General features: G+C 36.9%; 1 protein-coding gene across 2 annotated transcripts in view; it reads right to left on the reverse strand.

Annotated features, from left to right (window-relative positions):
* CLIC2 (chloride intracellular channel 2) overlaps window positions 1–26184 on the reverse strand; it is a 28834-nt gene extending 2650 nt beyond the window's left edge. The window contains exons 1-3 of one of the 2 annotated variants that reach the window (XM_045472115.1): window positions 25686–26172; window positions 13507–13616; window positions 13256–13381 (exon numbers count right to left, since the gene is read on the reverse strand). In XM_045472115.1, coding sequence (XP_045328071.1) covers window positions 13256–13381; window positions 13507–13616; window positions 25686–25718 — 269 coding nt within the window. In that variant the 5' untranslated portion in view covers window positions 25719–26172. Of the gene's footprint in view, window positions 1–13255; window positions 13382–13506; window positions 13617–25685 lie in introns of both variants that reach the window. The other variant, XM_045472116.1, reaches the window with a different exon arrangement.
* Between the last annotated feature and the right edge of the window lie 440 nt (window positions 26185–26624).

Below are 26624 nucleotides of genomic sequence, written 5' to 3' on the forward strand. Positions count from 1 at the left end.
AGGAATAAAGAGGATAGAGAGCATGGAAAAAGGTAGCCAAGATGTCCTCTCCTTAGTAATACAAAGTTCACTTAGCATAATAAAAATTAAATAATGTAATAATGTAATCCACCACATTAAGAAATGAAATAATACCATATTATCATGAGTAGATGCAGAAAAATTATTCAATGCAAAGCAATTCCTAGTCATAAAAAAACCCCACTAGCAACTAGAAATGATCAGGTCAAACAGTCATCTTCCTTAATACCTCTCTTTCTCTCCCTCCCCATATTTGCTCCCTTAGCAATTCTATCCAGTTTATCTTTCAAAATATACCCAGAACTTCTCACCACCTCCACTGCCCTCTGCCTTGTCCAAGTCTTATACTACTGCAATAGCTCTTTGACTATTCTCCCCACTCCCATGCTTGTCCCCCACACTCTTAGACTATTTTCCACTTGCTGCCAGAGCAATCATGTTAAAAGGTAAATTGTATCATGTATCTCCCCTACTTATTACCTTGCAATGCCCCCATCTCATTCAGACTCAGACCCCAAGTCCTCATAGTAGTCTACAGGGACTGATGTGATCTGACCCTATCTTACCACTCTGCTCTCATTTCCTCCTACTCTTTTCTCCACTCACTACACTTGAAACTCACCTCTTTGCTGTTCTTCAAATAGACCTGACAAGCTCCAGCCCCAAGGCTTTTTCACTTAGTCTTCCCTTAAATGGAGTGATTTCCTTTATGTATGCACATGACCTACTCCCTCTCTTCTTTCGGATCTTGTTTTTATATTTCTAAGTGAGACCTTCCTCTGCCCACTCTATTTAACATTGCAACCTTACCCTGCCCTTACCCCATACTTTACTCCCTAGTTTTATTTTTTCTTAGTATTTAACATCATCTAAAATAGTTTATATTTTGCTTTTTAATCTTGCCTATTTATTGTCTTCCCCAACTAGAATGTAAGGTCTACTAAGACAGTGTTTTTGCCTGGTTTAATCACTGATGTGTTTCAAGTGTCTAGAATATTGTTTGATAGTAAGTACTCAGTAAATATTTATTGAATGATTAAACTAATTCATTAATTTCCTTAACTTGATAAAATATATCCATCAAAAACCTTCAGCAAGCACCATATTACATGGTGAAATGTTAGAACTGTTTCCCTTAAAATGAGTAAATGATGAGAATAATCATTATCACTACTTGTCTTCAACATTGTGCTGAGTGCACTAACAAATAAGACAAACAACATTCTAAATGGTAACTTTAAACCATTTACATTAAATTTAGGAACAAGACAGAATTAATGAGATATTTTGGTAAGGTGGCTAATACAAGTCAAACATTAAAAAAATAAGTTTTCTATGCTACCAATAACCAGATGGAAATAGATATTAGTAGCATATTCCATTTACAATTGTGATAAAGTATAAAATATTTAGAAATAACTTAATACAAAGGTATAGAACCAATATGAAACAAAACAAAACAAAACAAAACCTCATCAAAGAACATAGGACTGGCACTTAGGTTGATAACCTAATGTAAATCAGTGGATGAATGGATAAAGGACATGTGGTGTATATACAGTGGAATATTATTCAACCATAAAAAAGAAGGAAATCCTACTATTTCTAACAACATGAATGGACCTGGAGGACATTATGCTAGGTGAGATAAGTCAGACAGAGAAAGACAAATACTGTATGATCTAACTTATATGTAGAATCTAAAAAGCAAAAATCATAAAAAAGAGAGTAAAATTATAGTTACTGGAGGCACCTTGGTGGGGGGATTGGGGAGATGTTTAAATGTTAAAAGCTTGAAATTAGTAGATAAATAAGCACAGCATAGTGATTATAGTCAACAAAACTATATTATAAACTTCAAAGTTCCCATTAGCAGTTACTCCCCATTCACACCTCCTCTCAGCCCCTGGAACCACTAATCTTTCTGTCTCTATGGACTTGCTTATTCTAGACATTTCATATAAATGGAATCATACAATATGTGGCCTATTGTGTTTGGCTTATTTCACTTAGTATGATGGTCAAGGCTCATATCCTGGTATGTATCAGTACTTCATTCTTTTTTATGGTTGAATAATATTTCATTGTATGGATAGACCACATTTTCTTTATCCAGTAATCACTTGATGGATATTTATGTTGTTTTCACCATTTGGCTAGTGTAAATAGTGCTGCTATGATTGTGTACACGTTTTTGTTTGAATACCTGTTTTCAGTTCTTTTGAGTATATATCTAGGAATAGAATTGCTGGGCTATGTGGTAACTTTATGTTGAAATTTTTGAGTAACTGTCAATGTTTTTTCCACAATGGCAGAATTTCTACCAGCAACGTATGAGAATTCCAGTTTTTCCACATTTTTGTAAGCATTTGCTATTTCCTGTTTTTTTTCTTTCTCGTGATAGCCATCTTAGTGGCTTTTAAGTGTTATCTCACTATGGTTTTGATCTGCATTTCCCCAATAACTAATGATGTTAAGCATCTTTACATGTGCTCATTAGGCATTTGCATATATTCTCTTGAGAAATGTCTACTTTCTTGACACTTTTAAAATTAGGTTGTTTGCTTTTCTGTTGTTGAATTGTAAGAGTTCTTTATATATTGTGGAAGCTAGACCTTTATCAGATACATGATTTGGAAACACTGTCTCCCATTTTTTTGGATTAATTTTTCTTTTTTTTTGATAGTGTTCTTTGATGCACAAATGGTTTTAGTTTGATGAACTCTAATTTATCTACTTTTTATTTCATTGCTGTGCATTTGGTGTCATATCTAAGATTCTATTGCCAAATACAAGGTCCTGAAGATTTACCCATATGTTTTCTTCTAAGAGTTTTATAGTTTCAGCCCATATGTCTAGGTCTTTGATGTGCTTTGAGTTAATTTTTGTTTATGGTATGAGGTAAGGGTCTAACTTTTTTCTCTTGCATGTGAATATCTAGTTTTCCCAGAATGATTTGTGGGGGAGACTATTCTTTCGTCATTGAATGGTTTTGGCACTCTTGAAAATCAATTGACCTTTGATGTATGGGCTTATTTCTGGACTCTCATTTCTCCACTATTGACTTATAAGTCTATTCTTATGCAAGCATTGCACCATTGTGATTATGGTAGGTTTGTAGTAAGTTTTGAAATCAGGAAGTGTGAGTCCTCCAACTTTGTCTTTATCAAGACTATTTTGGCTATTTGTGGTCTCTTGCAATTCCATATGAATTTGAGCATTGGCTTTTTTATTTCTGCAAAAACACCATTAGAATATTTATTGTGGTTGCATTGAATTAGTAGATCTTTTTGGGGAATATTTCTATCAATAAAATTAAGTCTTCTAGTCCATAAACATTGGATGTTTGTATGGGTTGAATTGTGTCCCCCCAAAAAGATATATTGGAGTCATAAACTCCAGTACTTTCTTTTTTAATTTTAATTTCTATGTTTATTTATTTTTGAGAGAGAGAGAGACAGAGTGCGAGCAGGGGAGGGGCAGACAGAGAGGGAGACACAGAATCTGAATTCAAAGTAGGTTCCAGGCTCCGAGCTGTCAGCACAGAGCCCATCATGGGGCTTGAACTCACGAACCGCGAGATAATGACCTTAGCTGAAGTCGGACGCTTAACCAATTGAGCGACCCAGGCGCCTTAAACTCCAGTACTTACTAATGTAACCTTATTTTGAAATATGATTGTTACATATGTAATTAGTTAAGACAAGGCCACACTGGAGTAAGGTGGGCCCATTAATCCAAATTACCAGTGTTCTTAAAAAGAATATCTTTTCAAAAGACAGAGGAATGGGGAAAATGCCATGTGAAGATGGAGGATTGGAATTATGGATCCACAAGTCAAAGAACACCAGTGATTGCTGGAAAGCCACTGGAAACTAAGAAGAGGCAAGGAAGGATCTTTCTCCTAAAGGTTTCAGAGGGAGCATGGCCCTGCTGATTCTTTGACTTCATACTTCTGGCCTTCAGAACTATAAGACAAATTTCTGTTGTTTTAAACCACTCAATTTATGGCACTTAGTTGTGGCAGCCCTAAGAAACTAATATACATGTCTTTCCATTTTTTAGGTCTTCTTTCAGCAATGGTTTGTGATTTTCAGCAGAGAAGTCTTTATTAAGTTTATTTCGAAGTATTTTGTTATTTCTTATACTGTTGAAAATGGAACTGTTTTTTAAATTTACTTTTTGGATTATTCATTGGTAGTGTAAATAAATAAAATTGATTTTTGTATATTGATCTGTATATTTCAATTGTACTTAAATCATGTGTGAGTTCTAGTAGTTTTTTAGTGGATTTTAAAGGATTTTCTGTGTGAAAGATTATGCCATCTGCAAATAGAGATAGTTTTACTTCTTCCTTTCCACTTTGAATACTTTTTATTTATTTATTTTTTCATAACCGCTCTGGTTAAAACTTCTAATACAGTGTTAAACAGAAGTATCAGATATGGTATCCCTGTGTTGTTCCTAATCCTAAAGGGAAAGTTTTCAATCCCTTACCATTAAGTTTGATGTTATGTGTGGGTATTAGATGCTTTTTGTCAGGTTGAGGAACTTCCCTTCTGTTCCTAGTTTGTTGAGTATTATCATGAAATGGTGTCAGATTTTGTCCATTTTTTTTTTTGCATTGAGAGGAGTATGGCTTCCCTCTTTTACTGGTGCTCTTTATTCTTCACATGACCTTAATTTACTGTCTAGTGGCCTCTCATTTATTCCTGAAGGACTCCCTGTAGCATTTTTTGTAGAATAGGTCTACTAGCAACAAAATTCCTCAGTTTTTGTTCATGTGGAATGTCTTAACTTCTCTTTCATTTTTGAAGGATAGTTTTGCCAGATATGGAATTCTTGGTTGATTTTTTTTTCTTTCAGCACTTAATATGTCATCTCTCTGCCTTCTGGTCTCCATGGTTTCTGATGGAGAATCATCTGTTAATCTTACTGAATATCTCTTCTACATGATGAGTCATTTTTCTCTTGCTGCTTTCAAGATTCTATCTTTGGCTTTGGCTTTAGATAATTTGATTATAATGTATCCTGGTGTTGATATCTTTGTCTCTATTCCACTTGGAATTCATTGACCTCCTTGGATGTATAGATAAATGTATTTAATTAAATTTGGGAAACTTTCAGCCATTATTACTTCAAACATTCTTCTGCATCTTTATCTCTGTTGTCTCATTCTGGGACTCCAATTATGTGTATCTTGGTACCTTTGATGGTATTCCACTGGTCTGTTAGATTCTGTTCATTTTCTTCCTTTTACTCAGACTGGATAATCTCAATCAATTTATGCTCACTTTTGCTTATTACCTCTTTTATCTGTTCAAATCTGCTGTTGAAACCCTCTAGTGAATTGTTCATTTTAGTAATTGTACTTTTCAACTCCAGATTTTCTATTTGGTTCCTTTTTACAGTTTCTTTTTATTGCTGTTCTCTCTATGCTGAGGATGCTCTCTGTGGTTTCCTTTAGTTCTTTGTTTATGGCTTTCTTTAGCATTCTAAACATATTTAAGACAGTTGATGTAAAGTCTTTGCCTATTGAATCACATATCTGGATTTTCTCAGGAACAGATTCTATTAATTTCTTTTTTATCCTGTGAATGGGCCCTACTTTCTTGTTTCTTGACATGAATTATATTTTTTTCTCGAAAACTGGACGCTCAAATATTATAAGGTAGAAACTCTGAAAATCAGATCCTTCCATTCCTTGGGGTTTGTGTTGCTGCTTATTATGAGTATTGTTTATTTGTTTAGTAAATTTTCTGAAGTAATTTTTAAAACTCTGTGTTCTTTGTTGTTTGGGGCTACTGAAATATTTGTCCCATTATCTTTGGTTGGTTATTGATTTAATGGATATTTTGTTATTCTCCTGGAACCAAACCAACCAACCAAGCAAACAAACCAAGAAAGAAAACGTATCCCAGTGTTTGCAGTCCTTCTCTGAGTTGAGGCTCTCCTTCAATGCTTATGTATGCAGTTTACAGCTTAACCTTCAATTTCTTTTTTTTTCAATGTGTATTTACTTTTGAGAGACAGAGAGAGACAGAGCGAGCACAAGCAGGGGAGAGGCAGAGAGAGGGAGACACAGAATCGGAAGCAGGCTCCAGGCTCTGAGTTATCAGCACAGAGCCCAATGTGGGACTTTAAGTCACAAACCGCGAGATCATGACCTGAACCGAAGTTGAATGTTTAACCGACTGAGCCACCCAGGTGCCCCTAGCCTTCAATTTCTGCTTGCATGGTGCCTGAAGTCAGAAGTAAGAGCTTAGGGTCTTCTCAGGTCTTTTCTGAGCATAGGCCTAAACCTGGACATGTGCATGGGCTTCTAGAGTCCTTAGAATACATGAAAGCTTTTTTAAAGCCCATATTCCCCTACGTATCCCCCAAAAATCCAGCCTATTTCTTCCCAGGCTTTTCAGTTTGTCTATTGCTTTCCTCAAGTGCTATTCCTTTCCCCATGTGGCAATGGCTAATACATGTGCCTTTAAATGCCTTCCATGAATGCCACCAAAGAGCCTGCCTCAACCCTGGGAAAGCTCCAGGGTAGGTGAAAAAACACGAACCCTCAAGCCAATCCTTCAGAGTGCCACTAGGCCAAACCACATAACCACAATTTTTGAAAATAAAGCCCATATCATGTCTTCTGATACCAGTATCCTGCACCCACAATGTGGACTATCTTTAAGGCTGCTCAAGACTGGGGAGTGGAATATGGTAACAAGATAATCTAAAATGCCACAAGGCTCTTTTACTAAAATTCAGCTTTTTTTTCTTTATTATTTCCTTCAGTGTTGTAAATTTTTGGTTAGATTCCAGAGTTCTGGAAAAGTTGATTCTGACGGTTTTTCCCCCCAAGCTATTCATTGCTTTCATGGAGGGATAGATTTTTGGAGTTCCATACTCCCTCATTTTCATTGACGTGGGTATCTAACAGGTTTTAAATTTTTATATGAAGTTTATATGGAAGGACTTCCATATCTAGCAAAATAATCACTCTGGAGGGTTTTGTAAAAAGAAAGTACATTTTAGCATTGTTTGTAATGCCAATACCTAGAACGTCTTTCAGCTGTTTCTCTAACAATGGTAACTGTTATGAACCGGTGATTGCTTTGTGTTATCCTATCCTTTTTATCATTATCTTTTTAAAAATGGAAGTTTTTATTCCAGCTATCCAGTCCCTGCTTTACCATGATATATCGAGTGCATCAAGGAGTTGGTGGAGAAAACTTGTCTTTTAATTTATTTAATTGCCCTACAATTAGTATCTAATGGAGATGTTGCACATCACCCAAAGATCTCAAACTTTGAGCAGGATGCAGTAACTATATGTAACTTGGAAGTTGTATCTCTTGGGAGTGTGTTGCATGTAAGAAGCAGACTATGGCTGATAACACAGTTCTGTACCTATCTCTCTGTCTTTCTTTCTCTTCCTTCTTTCCTTCCTTTCCTTAACTAAAACTTGTTTTTGTTTTATTAGGGGTGGTGATATACCTGGATAAAAACTACATTTCCTAGGTCCCCTTTATATTTATATGTGACCATGTGAATTATTTTTGGATGATGAAACGTAAATAATGCAAATTGTTGATGTGGCTTCTGCAAAAACTTCTTAAATCTAGCTTGTACCTTTTGGGGCGCCTGGGTGGCTCAGTCGGTTAAGCGTCCGACTTCAGCTCAGGTCATGATCTCATGGTTGTGAGTTCGAGCCCTGCATCAGGCTCTGTGCTGACAGCTCGGAGCCTGGAGCCTGCTTCGGATTCTCTGTCTCCCTCTATCACTGCCCCTCCCCTCCTTGCATTCTGTCTGTCTATCTCTCTCAAAAATAAATAAACATTTAAAAAAATCTAGCTTGCATCTTTTGTTCTTTGTCCTTTTCCTTCTTCTTGTGTGGGAATTAGATCTGTTGCCTGGAATTCCAGCGGACATATTGTCACCACGAATTAACTTTGAGACTGGAAGCCTCACCTGAAGGATAGCACAGAAGAGAGATTAGAAAGAGCTTGGGTCCCCAGTGAAGTCATGGAACCATCATTCCATCCCTACAATGACTCATTCTTGGCTCATTATGTGAGAAAAATAAAACCCGTATTTATTTAAGCCACCTTTTTCATCTCTAGTTATCAGAATTGAATGCAAACCCTAACTGATACATAAGCCAACAGAAAATCAGAAGGATTTGACAAGATGATTCACAGAACAAAACCAAATGATCAATCAACATATGTAAAGATGCTCAAATTCACCTATTATTCAGGGAAATGCAATTTAAAGTATCAATGTGATATCACTATACCCATCACATTGGCACAGATTTAAAGAGTGATAACACCTAAATCTTCATCACCTCTTTTACCCATCCCCCACCCACCTCCCTTTTGGTAACCATCACTTTGTTCTCTATAGTTAGGAGTTTGTTTCTTGGTTTGCCTCTCTCTCTCTGTCTTTCTCTCTCTTTTTCTCCTCTGCTCATTTGTTTTGTTTCTTAAATTCCACCTATGAGTGAAATCATATGGTGTTTGTCTTTCTATGACTGACTTATTTTGCTTAGCATAATACTCTCTAGCTCCATACACATTGTTGCAAATAGCAAGATTTCATTCTTTTTTATGGCTGAGTAATATTCCATCTGATCCAGTGTATCATTCAAAGCCATTGTTTCCTTGTTGATCTTCTGCTTAGGTGATCTGTCCATTGATATAAGTGGGGTGTTAAAGTCCTGTGTTATTGTATTATCATCAGTGAGTTTCTTTAGGTTTGTTATTAATTGATTTATATATTTGGCTGTTCCAAGTTGGAGGCATAAAATTTACAGTTGTTAGATCTTGTTGTATAGACCCCTTTATTATGATATAGTGCCTTTCTTCATCTCTTATAACAGTTTTTTGTTTAAATCTAGTTTGTCTGATGTAAGTATGGCTACTCCAGCTTTCTTTTGATGTCCATTAATATGATACATTATTCTTCAATTTATCTTCAATTGTTTTTTCAATCTGGAAGTGAGTTTGGGGCTAAATGCGTCGCTTGTAAGCAGCATATCAATGGGTCTTTTTTTTTTTTATCCATTCTGACCCTATGTCTTTTGATTAGAGCACTTAGTCCATTTACACTTACAGTAATTATTGATAGATATGAATTTAGTGTCATTGTATTACCTGAAAGTCGCTACTCATGTAGATTGTCTCTGTTCTTTTCTAGTCTTTGTTGCTTTTGGTCTCTCTTTCCTGCTCAAAGTGTTCCTTTTAATAATTCTTGCAGAGCTTGTTTAGTGTTCATGAACTCCTTTAGTTTTTGCTTGTCTTGGAAACTCTGTACCTCTCCTTCTATTCTGAATGGCAGACTTGCTGGATAAGGTATTATTGCTTGCATATTTTTCTGTTTAGTACATTGAATATATCTTGCCACTCCCTTCTGGCCTGCCAGAAGGCCTGTGGACACATCTGCTTCTAACCTTATATGTCTACTTTTGTAGGTTAACGACATTTTGTCTCTAGCTGCTTTCAGAATTATCTCTTTGTTTTTGTATTTTGAAGGTTTCACTATGATATGTCTTGGTGTTGACCTGTTTTTGTTGATTTTGAGGGGAGTTCTCTGTGCTTCTTGGACTTGAATGCCTGTTTCCCTCCCCCCCAGATTAGGGGTTCTCAGATATAAAACCTTGTGTCCCCTTTCCCCCTTCTTCTTCTTCTGGAACTCCTATGATATGGATAGTATTGCACTGTATACAATCGCTGAGTTCCCTAAGTCTATATTTGTGATCCAATAGTTTTCTTTCTCTCTCCTTTTCAGCCTCATCATTTTCCATAATTTTATATTCTGTATAACCTATTCATTCATTTACTTCTTCCGTCCTTGTTGTGATTACATCCACTCAGTTTTACATCTCACAGCATTTTTTTTTTTTTTTATTTTGGCCTAATTTTTAGGTCTTTTTTTCTCTGCATCAAGGGTTTCTCTGGTATATTCTATGATTTTTTTCAAGCCCATCTACTATTCTTATGACTGTTTTTCTAAATTCTTGTTCAGATATATTATTTATATCTATTTTGAGTAAATCCTTGACTGTGGTTGCTTCTTGATCTTTTTTTGGGGGGAGAATTAATCTATCTTGTAATTTTATCTAGGTTTCTGTCTTTTGTGTGTATGAAAGCTTGTTATGTTTCATGTTCTTGAGAGTAATGCTATAGTAAGAAGGGTTTATACACTGTCCAGGGCCTGGCACTTCAGGAAGTGTTTCTGGTATATGCTATGTGGCCTCTGCTGCTGTAAATTGTCTGTCAGTCCTCTGCAGAGTTCCTCCTTGCTTTAAATGGGGAGTGTTTTGACCTTTAGGTGTGCTTTGATTTGTTTGTTAAAAGAAACCTGCCACATTCTCTCCCTCAAATTATGCAGATTGTTCTCTTAATCCTCAGATTGATTTCTTAGGTGTGCAAAATGATTTGATGTTGATCTAGCTGTGTTCAAGGGACAAGACAAGCCCAGGGTCCCTTTACTACTCTGCCATCTTAAATCCTCTTTCTTGGCTGAGTAATATTCCATACACCATATATATACCACATCTTCTTTTTTATTTTAGAGAGAGAGGGAGAGAGAGCGAGCAGGGGAGAGGGGCAGAGGGAGACAGAGAGAGAGAGAGAGAGAGAGAGAGAATCTTAAGCAGGCTCCATGCTCAACATGGAGCCCAACATGGGTCTCCATCCCATAACCATGGGATCATGATCTGAGCCGAAATCAAGAGTTGGATGCTCAACTGACTGAGCCACCCAGGCGCCTCACACATCTTCTTAATCCATTCATAAATCCATGGAAACTTGGGCTATTTCCATAATGTGGGTATTATAGGTAATGCTGCTATAAACATTGGGGTGCAGGTATCCCTTTGAATTAGTATTTTTGTATTCTTTTTAAAAAATGTTTATTTATTTCTTTTGAGACAGAGAGAAACCGTGTGTGAGCTGGAGAGGGGCACACACACACACACAGGAAGAGAGAGAGAGAGAGAGAGAGAGAATATCAAGCAGGCTCTGTGTAATCAGCACAGAGCCCAACTAGGGGTTCGATTTCATGAACTGTGAGATCATGACCTGAGCCAAAATCAAGAGCTGAATGCTTAACCGACTGAGCTGCCCAGGCACACCAGTATTTTTGTATTCTTTGCATAAATACCCAGTAGTACAGTTACTGGGTCATAGGGTAGTTTTATTTTTAGTTTTTTGAGGAACCTCCATACTGTTTTCCACAAACTGCACTAGTTTACATTCCCACGAACAGTACAAGAGAGTTCCTTTTTCTGCATATCCTCAACAACACTTGTTGTTTCTTGTGTTGTTGATTTTAGCCACTCTGACAGGTGTGAGGTGATATCTCATTGTAGTCTTGATTTGCATTTCCCTGATGATGAGTGATGTTGAGCATCTTTTCATGTGTCTGTTGGCCATGTGGATGTCTTCTTTGGAAAAATATTAATTCACATATTCTGCCCATTAAAAAAGTTTATTTATTTATTTTGAGAGAGACAGAGACAGTGCAAGTGGGGGAAGGACAGAGAAAGAGGGAAAGAGAGAGAATCCCAAACAGGCTCTGCACTGCCAGTACAGAGCCTAATGCGAGGCTTGAACCCATGAAGCTCCAAGATCATGACCTGAGGCAAAACTAAGAGATGCCTAACCGACTGAGCCATCCAGGTGCCCTTCTTCTGCCCTTTTTAAACTGCATTATTTTGTTTTTGGGTGTTCAGTTTTATAAGTTCTTTATATATTTAAGATACTAATCCTTTATCAGATATGTCATTTGCAAATATCTTCTCCCATCCCACAGGTTGCCTTTTAGTTTTGTTGATTGCTTCCTTCACTGTGCAGAAGTTTTATATTTTGATTAAGTCCCAACAGCTTATTTTTGCTTTGTTTTCCTTGTCTCAGGAGACATATCTAGTAAGAAGTTGCTATGGCCAATATCAGAGAAGTTGCTGCCTGTGTTCTCCTCTAGGATTTTGATAGTTTCCTGTCTCACATTTAGGTCTTTAACACATTTTTTAAAAAAAATTTTTATTGTGGAAAAAATATATAAAATCTGCCATTTTAAGCATTTTTTATGTTTGCAATTCAGTGACATTAATTACATTCACTGTGTTGTGCAACCATCACTACTGTCTATTTCTTTTTTATTTCAAGTTTTTATTTAAATTCTAGTTAGTTAACATAGATGGTAAAATTGATTTCAGGTGTAGAAATTTAGTGATTCATCACTCACCTATAATACCCAGTGCTCATCACAAGTGCCTTCCTTAATCCACTTTGAATTTACTTTTGTGTACAGTGTAAGAAAAGGGTCCAATTTCATTCTTTTGCTTGTTGCTGTCCAGTTTTCCTAACACCATTTGTTGAAGACACTATCTTTTTCCCATTGGATATTCTTTTCTGCTTTGTCAAAGATTAATTGACCATACGGTTGTGGGTTCATTTCTGGGTTTTCTATTCTGTTCTATTGATCTATGTGTCTATTTTTGTGCCACTACCATACTGTCTTGATCACTACAGCTTTGTAATATAACTTGAAGTCTGTAATTGTGATGCCTCCAGAAACAGACCCATAAATACATAGCATAAACCACTGGTTGCCAGAGGTTAAAGGGGTGGAAGATGTGTGAAAATGGGTGAAGAGAAATGGAAGATATAGACTTCCAGTTATGGAATGAATAAGTCATGTGAATAAAAGGCACAGATAGCATAAGGAATATAAAAGTACTTTGAAATGTTAAATCTAATATCTTTGTGTATTTAAAGTTGAAGGGGGGAAGTTTATGCTTAGTAGACATAATATTTCTCAACCTGCAGAGCTTAGAGATCAGACTGAATCAAAAGCTGTTTCAAAACTGAAGATCTTGTGAGGGCTCTACAATAAAACAAGTCGAATTTCTATCAGTATAAATTCCCCCAAACTTCATTATGGCTGAAATTCCCTGTCTTCCCAAGGTTTCTAAATCTATTTTTTGCCCTTTCCTTATAGACTGCTTACAACTCAGAAAGTTTTAATACCTTTACATATATTAAATAAGTAATTCTGTAGTAAAGGTGTGTAGTCATATATAGAGTAATCAAGGGGATCTTTGAAAACTTTGCTAGAAAAATAGCAAAAGAGAGGCCAACAGTGAAAAAAAGATGTCTAGAAGAATTCTCAATCTGCAATAAATAGGGCAATACAATAGATTTTCTCAACAACAATATCCTGTAAAATGCTGTACCTTGGAGGAGCCAGTGTCTGCTCTAGAAACTCCTCAATTTTAATGAAGTCTGTTTTCAACTCCTTGTTATACACCAGGAAGGGAGGATTGGTGCCTGGGGCTAAGTCTTTCAGCTCTTCAGGCTTTCTATAAGTATTGAAAATAAGTAGAGTTAAGCCTTTAGATATAGTACACATTATACGAACACAAATATTATATTGGTGTCTACCAATTTCACTCTCTAGAATGAGACATGTCCTGATTTCTCTTACCTGGTCATGTCAACAGTAGTTACATTGAATTTAACTCCTTTAAGCCAGAGGATCATAAAAAGGCGTTGGCAAAAGGGACAGTTTCCAATACTCTCCCCATCACTTCCAGCCTGTTAAGATAAAGGAAGGCCTCATTCATTCATTTGCTCAGTATGTATTGAGTGCCTACTGGGAAATGAACCAGTTGCTAGAGATAACCTTAATCTCATGGATTCTATTATCTGTGGGCAGACGGAGATAATGAATCAAATAAGTTTATTGTATTTAAAATGACAAGTCTGATTAGTATATAATAATAATAGTTTGTTTTATATATTACCAGAATATATATAATATAACCATTTCCTGTTGATGGGCATTTCAGATATTCCAAAATTTTTGCTATCTTAAATATTTCAGCAGCAAATATTTTGGGGCATATAATTTGTTCCACTGCTGAGATTATATCTTTAGAATTAATATTTAAAATGAGAATGTTGAAAAAAGACTAAGTGCATTTTCCGTTTTAATAGATTCTGCCAAATTTCCTTCCTGAGAGACATTTTCCATATGTTTATTGCCCATTTGATTGCCTTATTTTGTGAAGTGTTTGTTCACGACAATCTTACATTTTTTTCTATTAAAGTGATGACATTTTCCTTATTGATTTGAAACATTTATTTACATACTGAAGATATTAACACTTTTTGATACACATTACATGTATTTTAAAACATGACCTATGTGAAATTTAGATTTTACATAAAATCTATTACTTTTTTCCTCTATGCAGTCTAGTTTTTCTGATCTGCTTACATGACTATTATATACATAAAGATTACAAAGAATATCCCACCTTTCTTATTTTGTTTTATTATAAAGATGTTCTCTTATGTTTTCTTTTAGTACCTTCATGGTTTCATTTTTGGCATTTGTTTCATCGATTTGGAATTTATTTTGGCAGAGTTATATTGGGACTTTAGCCTATGTATTCAATTTGTTTTTTTACAAATAGATAATAGTTAAATTTTTTTTTAACATTTATTTATTATTGAGAGACACAGAGCATGAGCAGGGGAGGGGTAGAGAGAGGGGAAGACACAGAATCCGAAGCAGGCTCCAGGCTCCGAGCTGTCAGCACAGAGCCCGACATGGGGCTTAAATTCACAAACTGTGAGATCATGACCTGAGCCAAAGACGGTCGCTTAACCAACTGAGTCACCCAGGCGCCACAGTTAATAGTTGTTTTAACACCATCCATTTAAAGATCCATCATTTGCCCAGCATTACCCTGATGCCAAAACCACACAAAGACACTATAGAAACAGAAAACTACAGGTCAATATCCCTGGTAAACATAGATGCAAAAATCCTCAACAAAATGTTAGCAAATAGCATTTAACAATACATTAAAATTATACTTCACCAAGATCAGGTGGAATTTATTCCAAAGATGCAAGGATGGTTTAAAATTCAAAAATCAATCAATGTGATACAGGATATTAACCAAAAAAAAAAAAAAGGATTAAAACCATATGACTATCTCAATAGATGCAGAAAAAACATTTGACAAAATACAACATCCATCCATGATAAAAACTCTCAATAAAATTGATTTGGAGGGAACATATCTCAACATAATAATGAAATATATGAACACTCCACAGCTAACATCATATTCACTGGTGAAAAATTGAAAGCTTTTCCTCTAAGATCAGGAATAAGACAAGGATGTCCAGTCTCACCACTTTTATTCAACATAGTACTGGAAGTCCTAGCTGCAGTAATCAGACAACAAAAAGAAATAAAAGGCATCCAAATTGATAAAGAAGAAGTAAAAATGTCACTCTTTGCAGATGACATAATACTCTATGTAGAAAACCCTAAAGACTACACACACACACACACACACACACACACAATTAGAACTAATAAATGAATTCAGTAAAGACCCAGGATACAAAATTAATATACAGAAATCTGTTGCATTTCTAAACACCAATAATGTAGTAGCAGAAAGAGAAATTAAGAAAACAATCCCATTTACAATTACATTAACAAGAATAAAATACCTAGGAATAAATTTTACCAAGGAGGTGAATGACCTATACTCTGAAATCTATAAGACACTGATGAAAGAAATTAAAGATGACACAAACGAATAGAAAGATATATTGTGCTCATAGATTGGTAGAATTAATATAGTTAAATTTTGTTAAAATGTCCATAGTACACAAAACCATCTACAGATTCAATGCAATCTCTATCAAATGCTGATGGCATTTTTTGCAGAACTGGAACAAATAGTTGTAAAAATTCGTATAGAATCACAAAAGACCCTGAATAGCCAAAGTAATCTTGAGAAAGAACAAAGCCACAGGTATCATGCTCACTGATTTCAAACTATACTACAAAGCTATAATAATCAAAACAGTATGGTACTGGCACAAGAATAGACACATAGATCAATGGAACAAGATAGCCCAGAAATAAATCCATGATTATATGGTTAATTAACCTATGACAAAGGAGGCAATAATAATCAATGGGGATAAGACAGTCTTTTCAATAAATGGTACTGGGAAAACTCGACAGCTACATGTATAAGAATGAAATTGGACCACTGGCTTTTTTTTTACACCACACACAAAAATGAATTCAAAATGGATTAAAGTCCCAAATATAGGATCTGAAACCATAAAATTCCTAAAGGAAAACATAGGCAGCAATCTCTTGGACATCAGCTTTAGCAACATATTTATGGCTATGTCTCCTGAGGCAAGGTAAACAAGCAAAAATAAGCTATTGGGACTACACCAAAATGAAAAGCTTTTGCACGGCAAAAGAAACTTTTAACAAAACAAAAAGGCAACCTCCTGAATGAGAGAATATATTTTCAAATAATACATCTGATTGGGGGGGGGTAATATCCCAAATATGTTAAGAACTGCTGGGGCGCCTGGGTGGCCCCTTCGGTTAAGCATCTGACTTCAGCTCAGGTCTTGATCTCATGGTTCATGAATTTGAGTCCCCACGTTGGTCTCTGTGTTGACAGCTCCGATCCTGGAGCTTACTTTGGATTCTGCCTCCATCTCTCTCTGTCCCTCCCCCACTTGCACTCTGTCTCCCTCTCTCTCAAAAATAAATAAACACTAAAAAAAAGAACTTATACACCAAAAAATAAAAAATAATCTAATTAAAAATGAAGACCTGAATAAACATTTCTCCAAAGAAGACATACAGATAGCCAACAGAGAAATGAAAAGATGCTCAATATCACCAATCATTAGGGAAATGTAAATCAAACCCACAATGAGATATCACCTCATAGAAATCAGAATGGCTAGTGTCAAAAAGATAAGAAATAACAAGTGTTGGAGAAAAGGGAACACTTGTGTACCTTTGGTGGGAATGTAAATTGGTCCAAGCACTGTGGATAACAGCATGGAGGTTCCTCAAAAAATTAGAAATAGAAATACCATATGATCCAGTAATTCCAGTATTGGGTACTTACCCAAAGAAAAAGAAAACACTAATTTGAAAATATATATGCACCCTGTGTTTATTGCAGCACTATTTATAATAGCTAAAATACGGAAGCAACCCAAGTGTTTAGTAATAGATGAAAGGACTATTACTTGGGCATAAAAAAGAATGAGATCTTGCCATTTGTGATAACATATATGGACCCAGAGGGCATTATGCTAAGTGTAATAAGTCAGGCAGAGTAAGACAAGAACCATATGATTTCACTTATATGTAGAATCTAAAACACAAAACGAGCAAGAAAGCAGACAAACAACCCCCCCCAAACAAGCCCAATCTCTAGATATAAAGAACAAACTGCTGGTTGCCAAAGGGGAGGTGAGTGGAAGTGGGCAAAGTAGACAAAGGAAATTAAGAGGTATAAACTTCCAGTTATAAAATAAATAAGCCATGGAGATGTAAAGCCCACCATAGGAAATATAGTCAATCATATTGTAATAATGTTGTTTGGTGACAGATGTTGACTACACCTACCACAATGAACACTGAGTAATGTATAGAATTGTCAAATCAACATGTTATTTACCTGAAACTAATATAACATTTTATGTCAACTATACTTCAATAGTAAGAAAAATAATGGTGAAAAAAATGAAAAGCCATCTTTTGTTCACTGAAAACAACACATTTTTCTGCTTTGAAATTTTATGTAAACTTGAGTTTATCTGTGGTCCCTCCATTCTTCACTTATCCATTCAGTCTCCCAGTAAATATTTAACATAGTCCATATATATATATATATATATATATATATATATATATAAGAGTCCATATCTATATATCTATATATCTATATATCTATAGCCCTGGGGTGCCTGGGTGGCTCAGTCGGTTGAGCATCCGACTTCAGCTCAGGTCATGATCTCACGGTTTGTGGGTTTGAGCCCCGCCTGGAACCTGCTTCGGATTCTGTGTCTCCTTCTCTCTCTGCCCCTCCCCCACTTGTGCTCTGTCTCTCAAAAGTAAATATAGGTAAAAAAATAAAAATAATAAAAATAACCCCCAAATTAACTCTTAGTTTTTAAATTTTTTTTTTACGTTTATTCGTTTTTGAGAGACAGAGACAGAGCGTGAGCGTTGGAGGGGGAGAGACAGGGAGACACAGAATCCTAAGCAGGTTCCAGGCTCTGAGCTGTCAGCACAGAGCCTGATGTCGGAACCAAACTCACGAACCCTTGATTATGACTTGAGCCGAATTCACACACTTAACCGACTAAGCTACCCAGGTACCCCAATTAACTCTTAGTTTTAAACTGATATAAATTATTTGAAGGAAGGATGTGCATGTTATGAGCGTGTGTAACAGAGAAATAATCTATATGGGGTCTGGCAGAGAAAGTCTTTTTGAGGAACTGGCATTTGAACTGAGTTCAAAGAATAATTAAGAGTTAAGTGCGAGAATAGGCATGAAGGAGCCATTCTAAACAGCAAATAGTATATCCAAAGGCCTTGCAATATGCTTGAGCATGGCATTATAAGGAACCAAAAGAGGGTCAATATAGCTGGGATTCAGAGAGTGAGGGAGAGGAAAGACAAATTCAATAAATTGAGCTACATGAAAACAAAATCTGTTTTTCAAAAGAACTGTTAAGAAAATGAAAAATGTTAATAAAATATATGAATAAAAAACTCTTACAACTCAATAACAAACTGTCCAACTTAAAAATGGGCAAGCGATTTAAACACTATATGAAAGAGATACATATGGTAAATAAAGACATGAAAAGATGCTCAACATCACTTGTTAACAGGGAAATGAAAATGAAAACCACAACAAGATGCCACTGCACACACACGGGAATAGCTGAAATTTGAAGGGTATAGGAATGTGGAACAACTGGAATGGATACACTCTTGTTAGGAGTGTAAAATGGTGCAAGTGGTTTATAAAGAGCTTGTCAAAGTTAAAAATGTACCTACCATATGATCCATTAATTCTAATCATAGGTATTTACACAAAAGAAGTGAAAGCATATGTCCATAGAAAGACTTGTACATGAATGTTTATAGCAACTTTATTAATCACAGCTAAAAAAACTGGAAACAGCCCAAATATCTTTCAGTAGGTAGACAGATAAATATGCTACATCTATTCAATGGAATAGTTCAGCAATAAAAAGGGATGAGATATTGAAGCACACGACAATATGGGGAAATCCCAAAACAATTATGCTGAGTGAAAGAAGCCAGACAATAAAAGAGTACATACTGTACAATTCAATCTATAGAAAATCCTAGGAAATACAAACCAATCTATCTAGACAGAAGGCAGATTGGTGATTTCTTGGCAGTGTGGTAGTGGGATACAGTGGGGAAGATTGACTGAAATGAGACACAAAGGAATTTTCTGAAGTGATAGAAATATTCTATATTTTGATTGGAGTAGTAGTTGCATGTGTATATACATTTGTCAAAACTCATTGGATTGTGTACTTAAAGTGGGTGCATCTTATTTTATGTAAATTATAACTCAAAGTGTGTTAAAATAGAAAATTTCAAAAAGTAGGAAAAAATACCCTCAAATAAATGACATTATGCAGTCATTGCAGAAGTTGCAGTGACAAAAGTTAGCATATGGCTATGGAAAGGGAAGAACAAGATCGCTGGAGGAGAAGTCAAGGATCAGAGAGGCCAGAGTATTGGAAGGGTCATCTGCGTAGATATTCAAATCACCAAGAATTATGATAGGAATAGTGTTGGAGAGAATGACAGTGGTCCAGAAGCTAAAAATCCTCAAGAAATAAGGGAGAGTGACCTGGTGTTTGGAAGACTACTATCACAAGAAAGGGTGGTTTAGTCTGATTTTATGACTGGTATTTCTCTGGATGGGGGACGCAGAATGGTCTGGAAACAGGAATGAGAAGCAATGATACCTAAAAGATACCTACCTGATTTCCAGGCTCAGTGGCAAGACGAATGAGGAAGAAAAGGTAGCCACTTTTGGGGGCGCCTAGGTGGCTCAGTCGGTTAAGCGTAGGACTTAGGCTCAGGTCATGATCTCATGGCTCATGGGTTCAAGCCCCACATTGGGCTCTGTGCTGGCAGCTCAGAGCCTGGAGCCTGCTTCGGATTCTGTGTCTCCCTCTCTCTGCTCCCCGCCCTGCTCACACTCTGTCTCTTTCTGTCTCAAAAATAAACATTCTGGGGTGCCTGGGTGGCTCAGTCGGTTTGGTGTTTGACTCCGGCTCAGGTCATGATCTCGCGGTTCACCGGTTCAAGCCCCACGTTGGGCTCTGTACCGACAGCTCAGAGCCTGGAGCCTGGTTTGGATTCTGTCTCCCTCTCTCTCTGCCCCTTGCCCGCTCACACTCTGTCTCTCTCTCAGAAATAAATAAACATTAAAATAAAAAAATAAGGAAACATTTTAAAAAATTAAAAAAAAAACTAGCCACTTCTTGAGAGAGCTATAGCTGATGCAGTGTCATCATCATGGGAAATCCAGGTTTTAGATACCTCAATCTCAACATGTCCCAACCTGAATTCCTCCCTTTTTCTTTACTCCACTCCCTGACCTGCTCTTTCTTTAGGGCTCCCAATCCTGTAAATGACATTGCCATCTGCTATGGGCTGAATTGTATCCACTCCAGAATCATATTTTGAAACTCTAACCCTAGTATTTGGTAGAAAGGCTTTTGGGAGGTAATTAGGATTATATGAGGTCATGAGGATGGGGTCCTCATGGGATTAAGGCCCTTATAAGAAGAGACCAGAAAGCTTTCTCTCTCTCCTGTCCTCCTATTTTTCTCTGCCCACCATGCAAGGACACTGAGAAAGCAATCATCTATAAGCCAGGGAGAGTTCTCACCAGAACATGACCATGCTGGCACCTTGATCTTGAGTATCCAGCCTGTATAACTGTGAGAAGATAAACATCTGTTGTTTAAGCCACCCAATGTATGATATTTTATTATGGCAGCCATAGCAGATAAGACATTATCTACTCAGTTGCCCAAATTAGAAAATTGAAAATCATCCTTCTACTTCACTTCCAAATTGAATTCAACACCAATTCTTGTTAGTTTCACCTATAAATATCTCCAAATAAGTTTAGTTCTTTCATTTGCCATGGCTATTACATCATTCATTTATTCAATATTTATTTGATGCTTACTATCCGCTTTTGCCTCAGTCTGTAGAAGAAAATAAAGGGTCCCTCATTTTACAGCTGCTCTGATCTGTCATTTCTAACAATATTAAGGTCCCAGAAACCCTGGGCATAATCCTAATTTTTTGGCAAATTTTCCTTTCCTGGGAAATGGGTGCAACAGAGGAAATGATGCTTATTGTTATTCTTTTGTGATGTCAGGGAGTGAAGAGCTATGGGAAGAGGCAACCAATGTTGGCAGCTGTGTTTCTTTTGTAATGGAAGTCAAACTAAGGATCCAATCAGAACTGGGACTAGTGAGTACAAGCATGATTATGGGTGGGAGGCAGGAAGAATGGAGTCTGATAATAGATACAGCAGGAAGGGTGGATCACCTTTGGCAAAAGGAAAGGCAAAACACTGAGATGTGGGGGAAATGCAGTCAAGTTTTACAGGAAAACTGAAGTTTTTTCCCCCTGTTTATAATATGCAGATTTAAAGTACCATCACAGAAAATTTTAGGATGTAAATTCCTTAGCCTGATTGATGAGTTACCACCTCTTAAGTATATTTAGATGGCAAGGACAGGATATGGTCATCCACAAAAACAACTTTTTCTTCTTGTGTTTATGATCTAAGTTTCTAAACATGAAAAATAATAATAGCTACAATATCTGACATTTGTTGAATGTTTACTATGTCAACAACTACTGTCTTTTACAGATTTGTTTTATTTAATACTCACCACGAAGATGATCCCATGATATAGGTTCTGTTATTACTCTTGTTTTACAGATAAGTAAATTGAGGCTCAGAGAAGCTAATTTGCTCAAGTACACTCAGCCAGACAAGAGCTGATGTGTATATACTCTTCTCATGTAGCAAGTCCAGGGCTGTCTACTCCAGAACCCAAATTCTTAAACACTGTTTTCTCCCATCTAATGGTTTTGTTGGATTTTAAAAATTAATCAGTTTTTATGATAGTCTTTATGATAGTTCTAAGAGTTTGAAAATAGCTCGATAATTCAGAGAAAAGTATAGTCTTTTTTATCTCTTTCACATAGATAAAACATTTTTCTTTCTTCCTGTTAGGGTTAGGGTATGTGCCTGGCATCCTGCAGTTCAGAGACCTCTCCTGAGAATAAAACCTCAGACTTCTGCTGGGGTGAGAATAAACATGACAACCATCTATGAGCTGAGGCAAGGAAGGGATTTGAGGCTCTAAAAACTCTTTAAATAGATGTTCAATAGATTTTTCTGTTTTTATCTCTACCTTCTCACCCATTTTCAGAAACACTACCAATTTTTAAATGTTTGGGGGTCATTTCCAGGATAACTCCGCTGTTTCTCAGTTTTCTTATTGTGTGTTCAGGAGTCTGCTTTCTCAGATCAAGGGTTAGGATTAGAGTTAAGGTCAGGGTTTGTGCCTGGAATTTTGCAGTTCAAGAACTCACCAGAGAATCAAACCCCAGTCTTCTCTTGGGGTAGGTTTAGTGTTATGGTTGGGGTATGTGCCTTGTGTTTTGCGGTTCACAGACCTCTCCAGAGGGTTAGGATTTGTGGTTAGGGGTTAGGGTTAGTGTTGGGTCAGCATTAGTGTTAGGGTTAGGGTTAAAGTCAGGGTTTAGTGCTTAGGGTTTAGAATATGTGCATGTTATTTTGCAGTTCAGAGTCCTCTCCTGAGAATAAAACCACAGACTTCTGCTGGTAAGAGACTAAACATGACAACCATCTATGGAGCTGTGGCAAGGCAGGGATTTGAGACTCTAAATACTCTTTAAATGGATATTCAATTGATTTTTCTGTTTTTATCCTACCTTCCCACCCATTTTCAGAAATACTACCAATTCTTAATTGTTTGGAGTCATCTCCAGGATAACTAGGCTCCTTCTTGGTTTTTCCTATCATGTGTTCTGGAGTCCTCTTTCTAGGGTTAGGGTAGGGTTGCGGTATGTGCCTGGTATACTGCTGCTCAGAGACCTCTCCAGAGAATTTTTAAGGTTTTTTAAGCCACAGCCAGAGGTAGCTGGGGAAATGACAGATTCCTTTAATCTTTAGAAAGAAACCACATGAGGGGCGCCTGGGTGGCGCAGTCGGTTAAGCGTCCGACTTCAGCCAGGTCACGATCTCGCGGTCCGTGAGTTCGAGCCCCGCGTCGGGCTCTGGGCTGATGGCTCAGAGCCTGGAGCCTGTTTCCGATTCAGTGTCTCCCTCTCTCTCTGCCCCTCCCCCATTCATGCTCTGTCTCTCTCTGTCCCAAAAATAAATAAACGTTGAAAAAAAAAAAAAAAAGAAACCACATGAGGTCTAAATGAGATAGTGTTGATAAAGAGTGCTTTTTAAACTTATTAATATTTTTCATGCCTCTAAATCATTATGCCCCATCTCCATATCTTTTATGAAACTTCTAGAGATCTGTGGAACACATCTTACAGCAAATCAAAACAAAAACCCGGACCAGATGATACTCAAGTTTCTTTCAGAAAATCTACGATTTGTAGTAATGTAATTACGTAAGCTTACATCTAAAGGATTCCATCTGATGAAATTATGGAAAATTTACTAAAACGTTTGCCGAATTGAAAACAATTGAATAAGATTACACATAGCTATTTTAAATAATTAGAATCCTAACCCTGCCATTCACTAGCTATGTGACCTTGGACAAAGTCACTTAGATACTCTTTGCTTTACTTTCTTTACCCATAAGGTAGGGTTAATAATAAACTACTTAGCACAGTGCCTGTCATATAGTAAGTACTTAAAAATGATTAGTTATTTTAACTCAAAAGTTATTACTTAATTCAACCTTTGTTCATCCAATGTGTGATTCACTAACTTCTCCTGTCCAGATTACTACCCAAATATGAGGAAGTCTATGAAGATGAACACATCAATGCTAACAACTAGTTAGAGGGGTTCGATTGGATTGAATGAATAGTTTAGACTAAGGGAACATTTTAGTTACCCTATGAAGAGACATTACCTCTGGTTTGAAACTGGTAGATGTGAAAAGCCAGTTAGGAAATTAAGGCTTATTTATATCATGTCTGAGCAGTCACATGTTTTGCTAAAATCCAGAGATAAGAGAAGTAGCTCTTTGCTACATAGTACAGCACTTATTTGGATTACTTTGCTATGCAGGAATTCAAGGGTCGGTCTCCTATAATTTTGAAAAAGTAGGTTGATTATGTCCTTTGTGCATATATGTGACGAGGTAAATATTTTTTTAAATAATTGTTAAAGTATTACTTTGGCTAATAGATGTTTAAACTAACATTTGGTAAACTTACTTTATTTTATGTCTTTGTAAGCCATCAGTAGAGATACAGTTTTAGAAGCAAGTTACTTAAACTTTATTGCCTGGGGCACCTGGGTGGCTCAGTCAGTTAAGCATCTGACTTCGGCTCAGGTCATGATCTCGCGGCTTCTGGGTTCGAGCCCCGCGTCGGGCTCTGTGCGGACAGCTCACGGCCTGGAGCCTGCTTCGGATTCTGTCTCTGTCTCTCTGCCCCTCCCCTACTTGCTCTCTGTCTCTCTCTCAAATATAAAACATAAAACAAAAAAATTTTAAAAACTTTATTGCCTTAGCTTACTTACCTAGAAATGAAGACAACTGATGCTACTATTGCAAGTAGTACTACTAATGTAAGTTGTTAGGACTAAATGAGGAAATATATGTAAATATGTATAATATATGTAAAGTGCTTAGAAAAGGACCAGGCATGATATGAGAGTTTGTTATTATTATCATCTTGGATACTTCTAAAAGTCAATGAAAATATAGAGAAAAAATAGTTAATATAAGCAAAGTTTTTGGAAACTGTAATTGCTACAATAACGTATACAAAATTATTTATTATTCTTGATTAGTTAATTTCAAAACACATGTTCCCTTCTCCTGCCTTAGGGGTTTTCCAAAGTACTTTTCTGAAAAGTTGAAGCATTAAAAAAAAAACCCAAAGCACCCCATAAAGAGGAAACAGCGTTCTAAAATGTCTTCTCCTCATGTAACAGGCACACAGACTCCTGGCTGTTTCCTCCCATTGCGTCCATGTGACTCCACTGTGATCTTCATCTATTGTGGGAGAGTTTTAGAAAACTCTATCTGGGCTATGTGTGGGATTGGGGCTCTCAGTCCAGTCTTGGTTCTCTCCTTCCCCCATTCAAGGTTCCAAAACTTATCTCATAAAACACAGATTGCAAGAGCTAGAAAGCCCTTAAGGATCACTTTGTCAGGCTTCTTCATTGTGCATATGTAGAAATAAAGGTCCAGAGGGAGTGAGAGGTTTGTCCAAAGTTACGTAGGATGCCACCAAGAATATGATTTAGTTGTTCTGACTACCAACTAGTCTAGTGCTCTTTCCGCAACGTCTCCTTGTCTTTTTCAGATAACATATTTTCCTATTGTCATCTAAGAGCAACCAGGCATACATCTAGGACTCAGAGGAGGAATATAATTCAAAAAATATTTATGTCTAGCCCAAATATTGACCTCTTTTTAGAATGTGAGGCCCAGTGTCAAGAAATAATACATTCCATATGCCATTATTATAGCTAGAAAACTTACCTTCACGAAAAGCTCAATTTCAGGGTCTGCCATCTTTCTGTTTTTACTGCCAGTTGTCAGCCCCCTGCTTCCTGCAGAGTCCAAAGTACTTGTGGACTCTTTTCTTCCAGTTTTGTCCAAAGGCTCAGATAAAGTTGGTGCTTTAAGAGGAGAGTCCAGTTTGTAGTAGACTGAGTCAGAGCTGGAGCCAGTCTCTCTTCTGAAGAGGTGGGGTGCAGAGAATTCTAGATGCTTGAGAGCAGCTCTTGAGTTTATTTTCCTTCTTCCTCTTGACTTAACATTTGAAACAAGGAGGAGCTGAAGGGGTGTGTATAAACTGGCTGGCTACAAAAGTGGGGGTGTTTCCAGAAAGGCTTCAATGCCATGAGTCAGCATAGGAAAAACACATACACACAAATACACACATGCAGTGCTGGCTTCTACATATCAAATGGACGAGATGTTCTCTAGAGCCTCCCTTTGAGTCCTGGGCTTCATGCCCAGAAAATGGACTCTTATTGCTGTTCCTGTAAACTGACAGCAGCAAAAAGCTTTTCCAGGAAAAGGGCCAGAAATGGCTTGGGTTGTATCATTGAAAAGGATGTTTATCTAATGATATCGTCTAAAAGGGGGTTAAAAAAAAGTGTACTTCATCAAATGTCTCCACCCCAAATTCTTCTCACACAGCCAGATTTCCCTTCTGGATTATCGCTTTCACTTCTCTTCTGTAACTAGGGAACATTCACTGGGTTGGTTGAGTCTGAGGCGCATCGTCCACATACCCCATCTCATTCTTATTTCTGGGAAATCTGCACTGGGACAGATCACTTCCTGGTTTTGGTCTCTGTACCAGGAACCACAAGCAGTTCTGTATCTCTGCTTGTCAGCCCTGGCTGGGAGAAGCAATAAAATATCCCAAGCTGATCACTTGATGTCTGTGGTGTTTCTGGCAGTTGTAGT

The sequence above is a fragment of the Leopardus geoffroyi genome, chromosome X, assembly GCF_018350155.1.
Source record: "Leopardus geoffroyi isolate Oge1 chromosome X, O.geoffroyi_Oge1_pat1.0, whole genome shotgun sequence".
Taxonomy (NCBI): Eukaryota; Metazoa; Chordata; class Mammalia; order Carnivora; family Felidae; genus Leopardus; species Leopardus geoffroyi.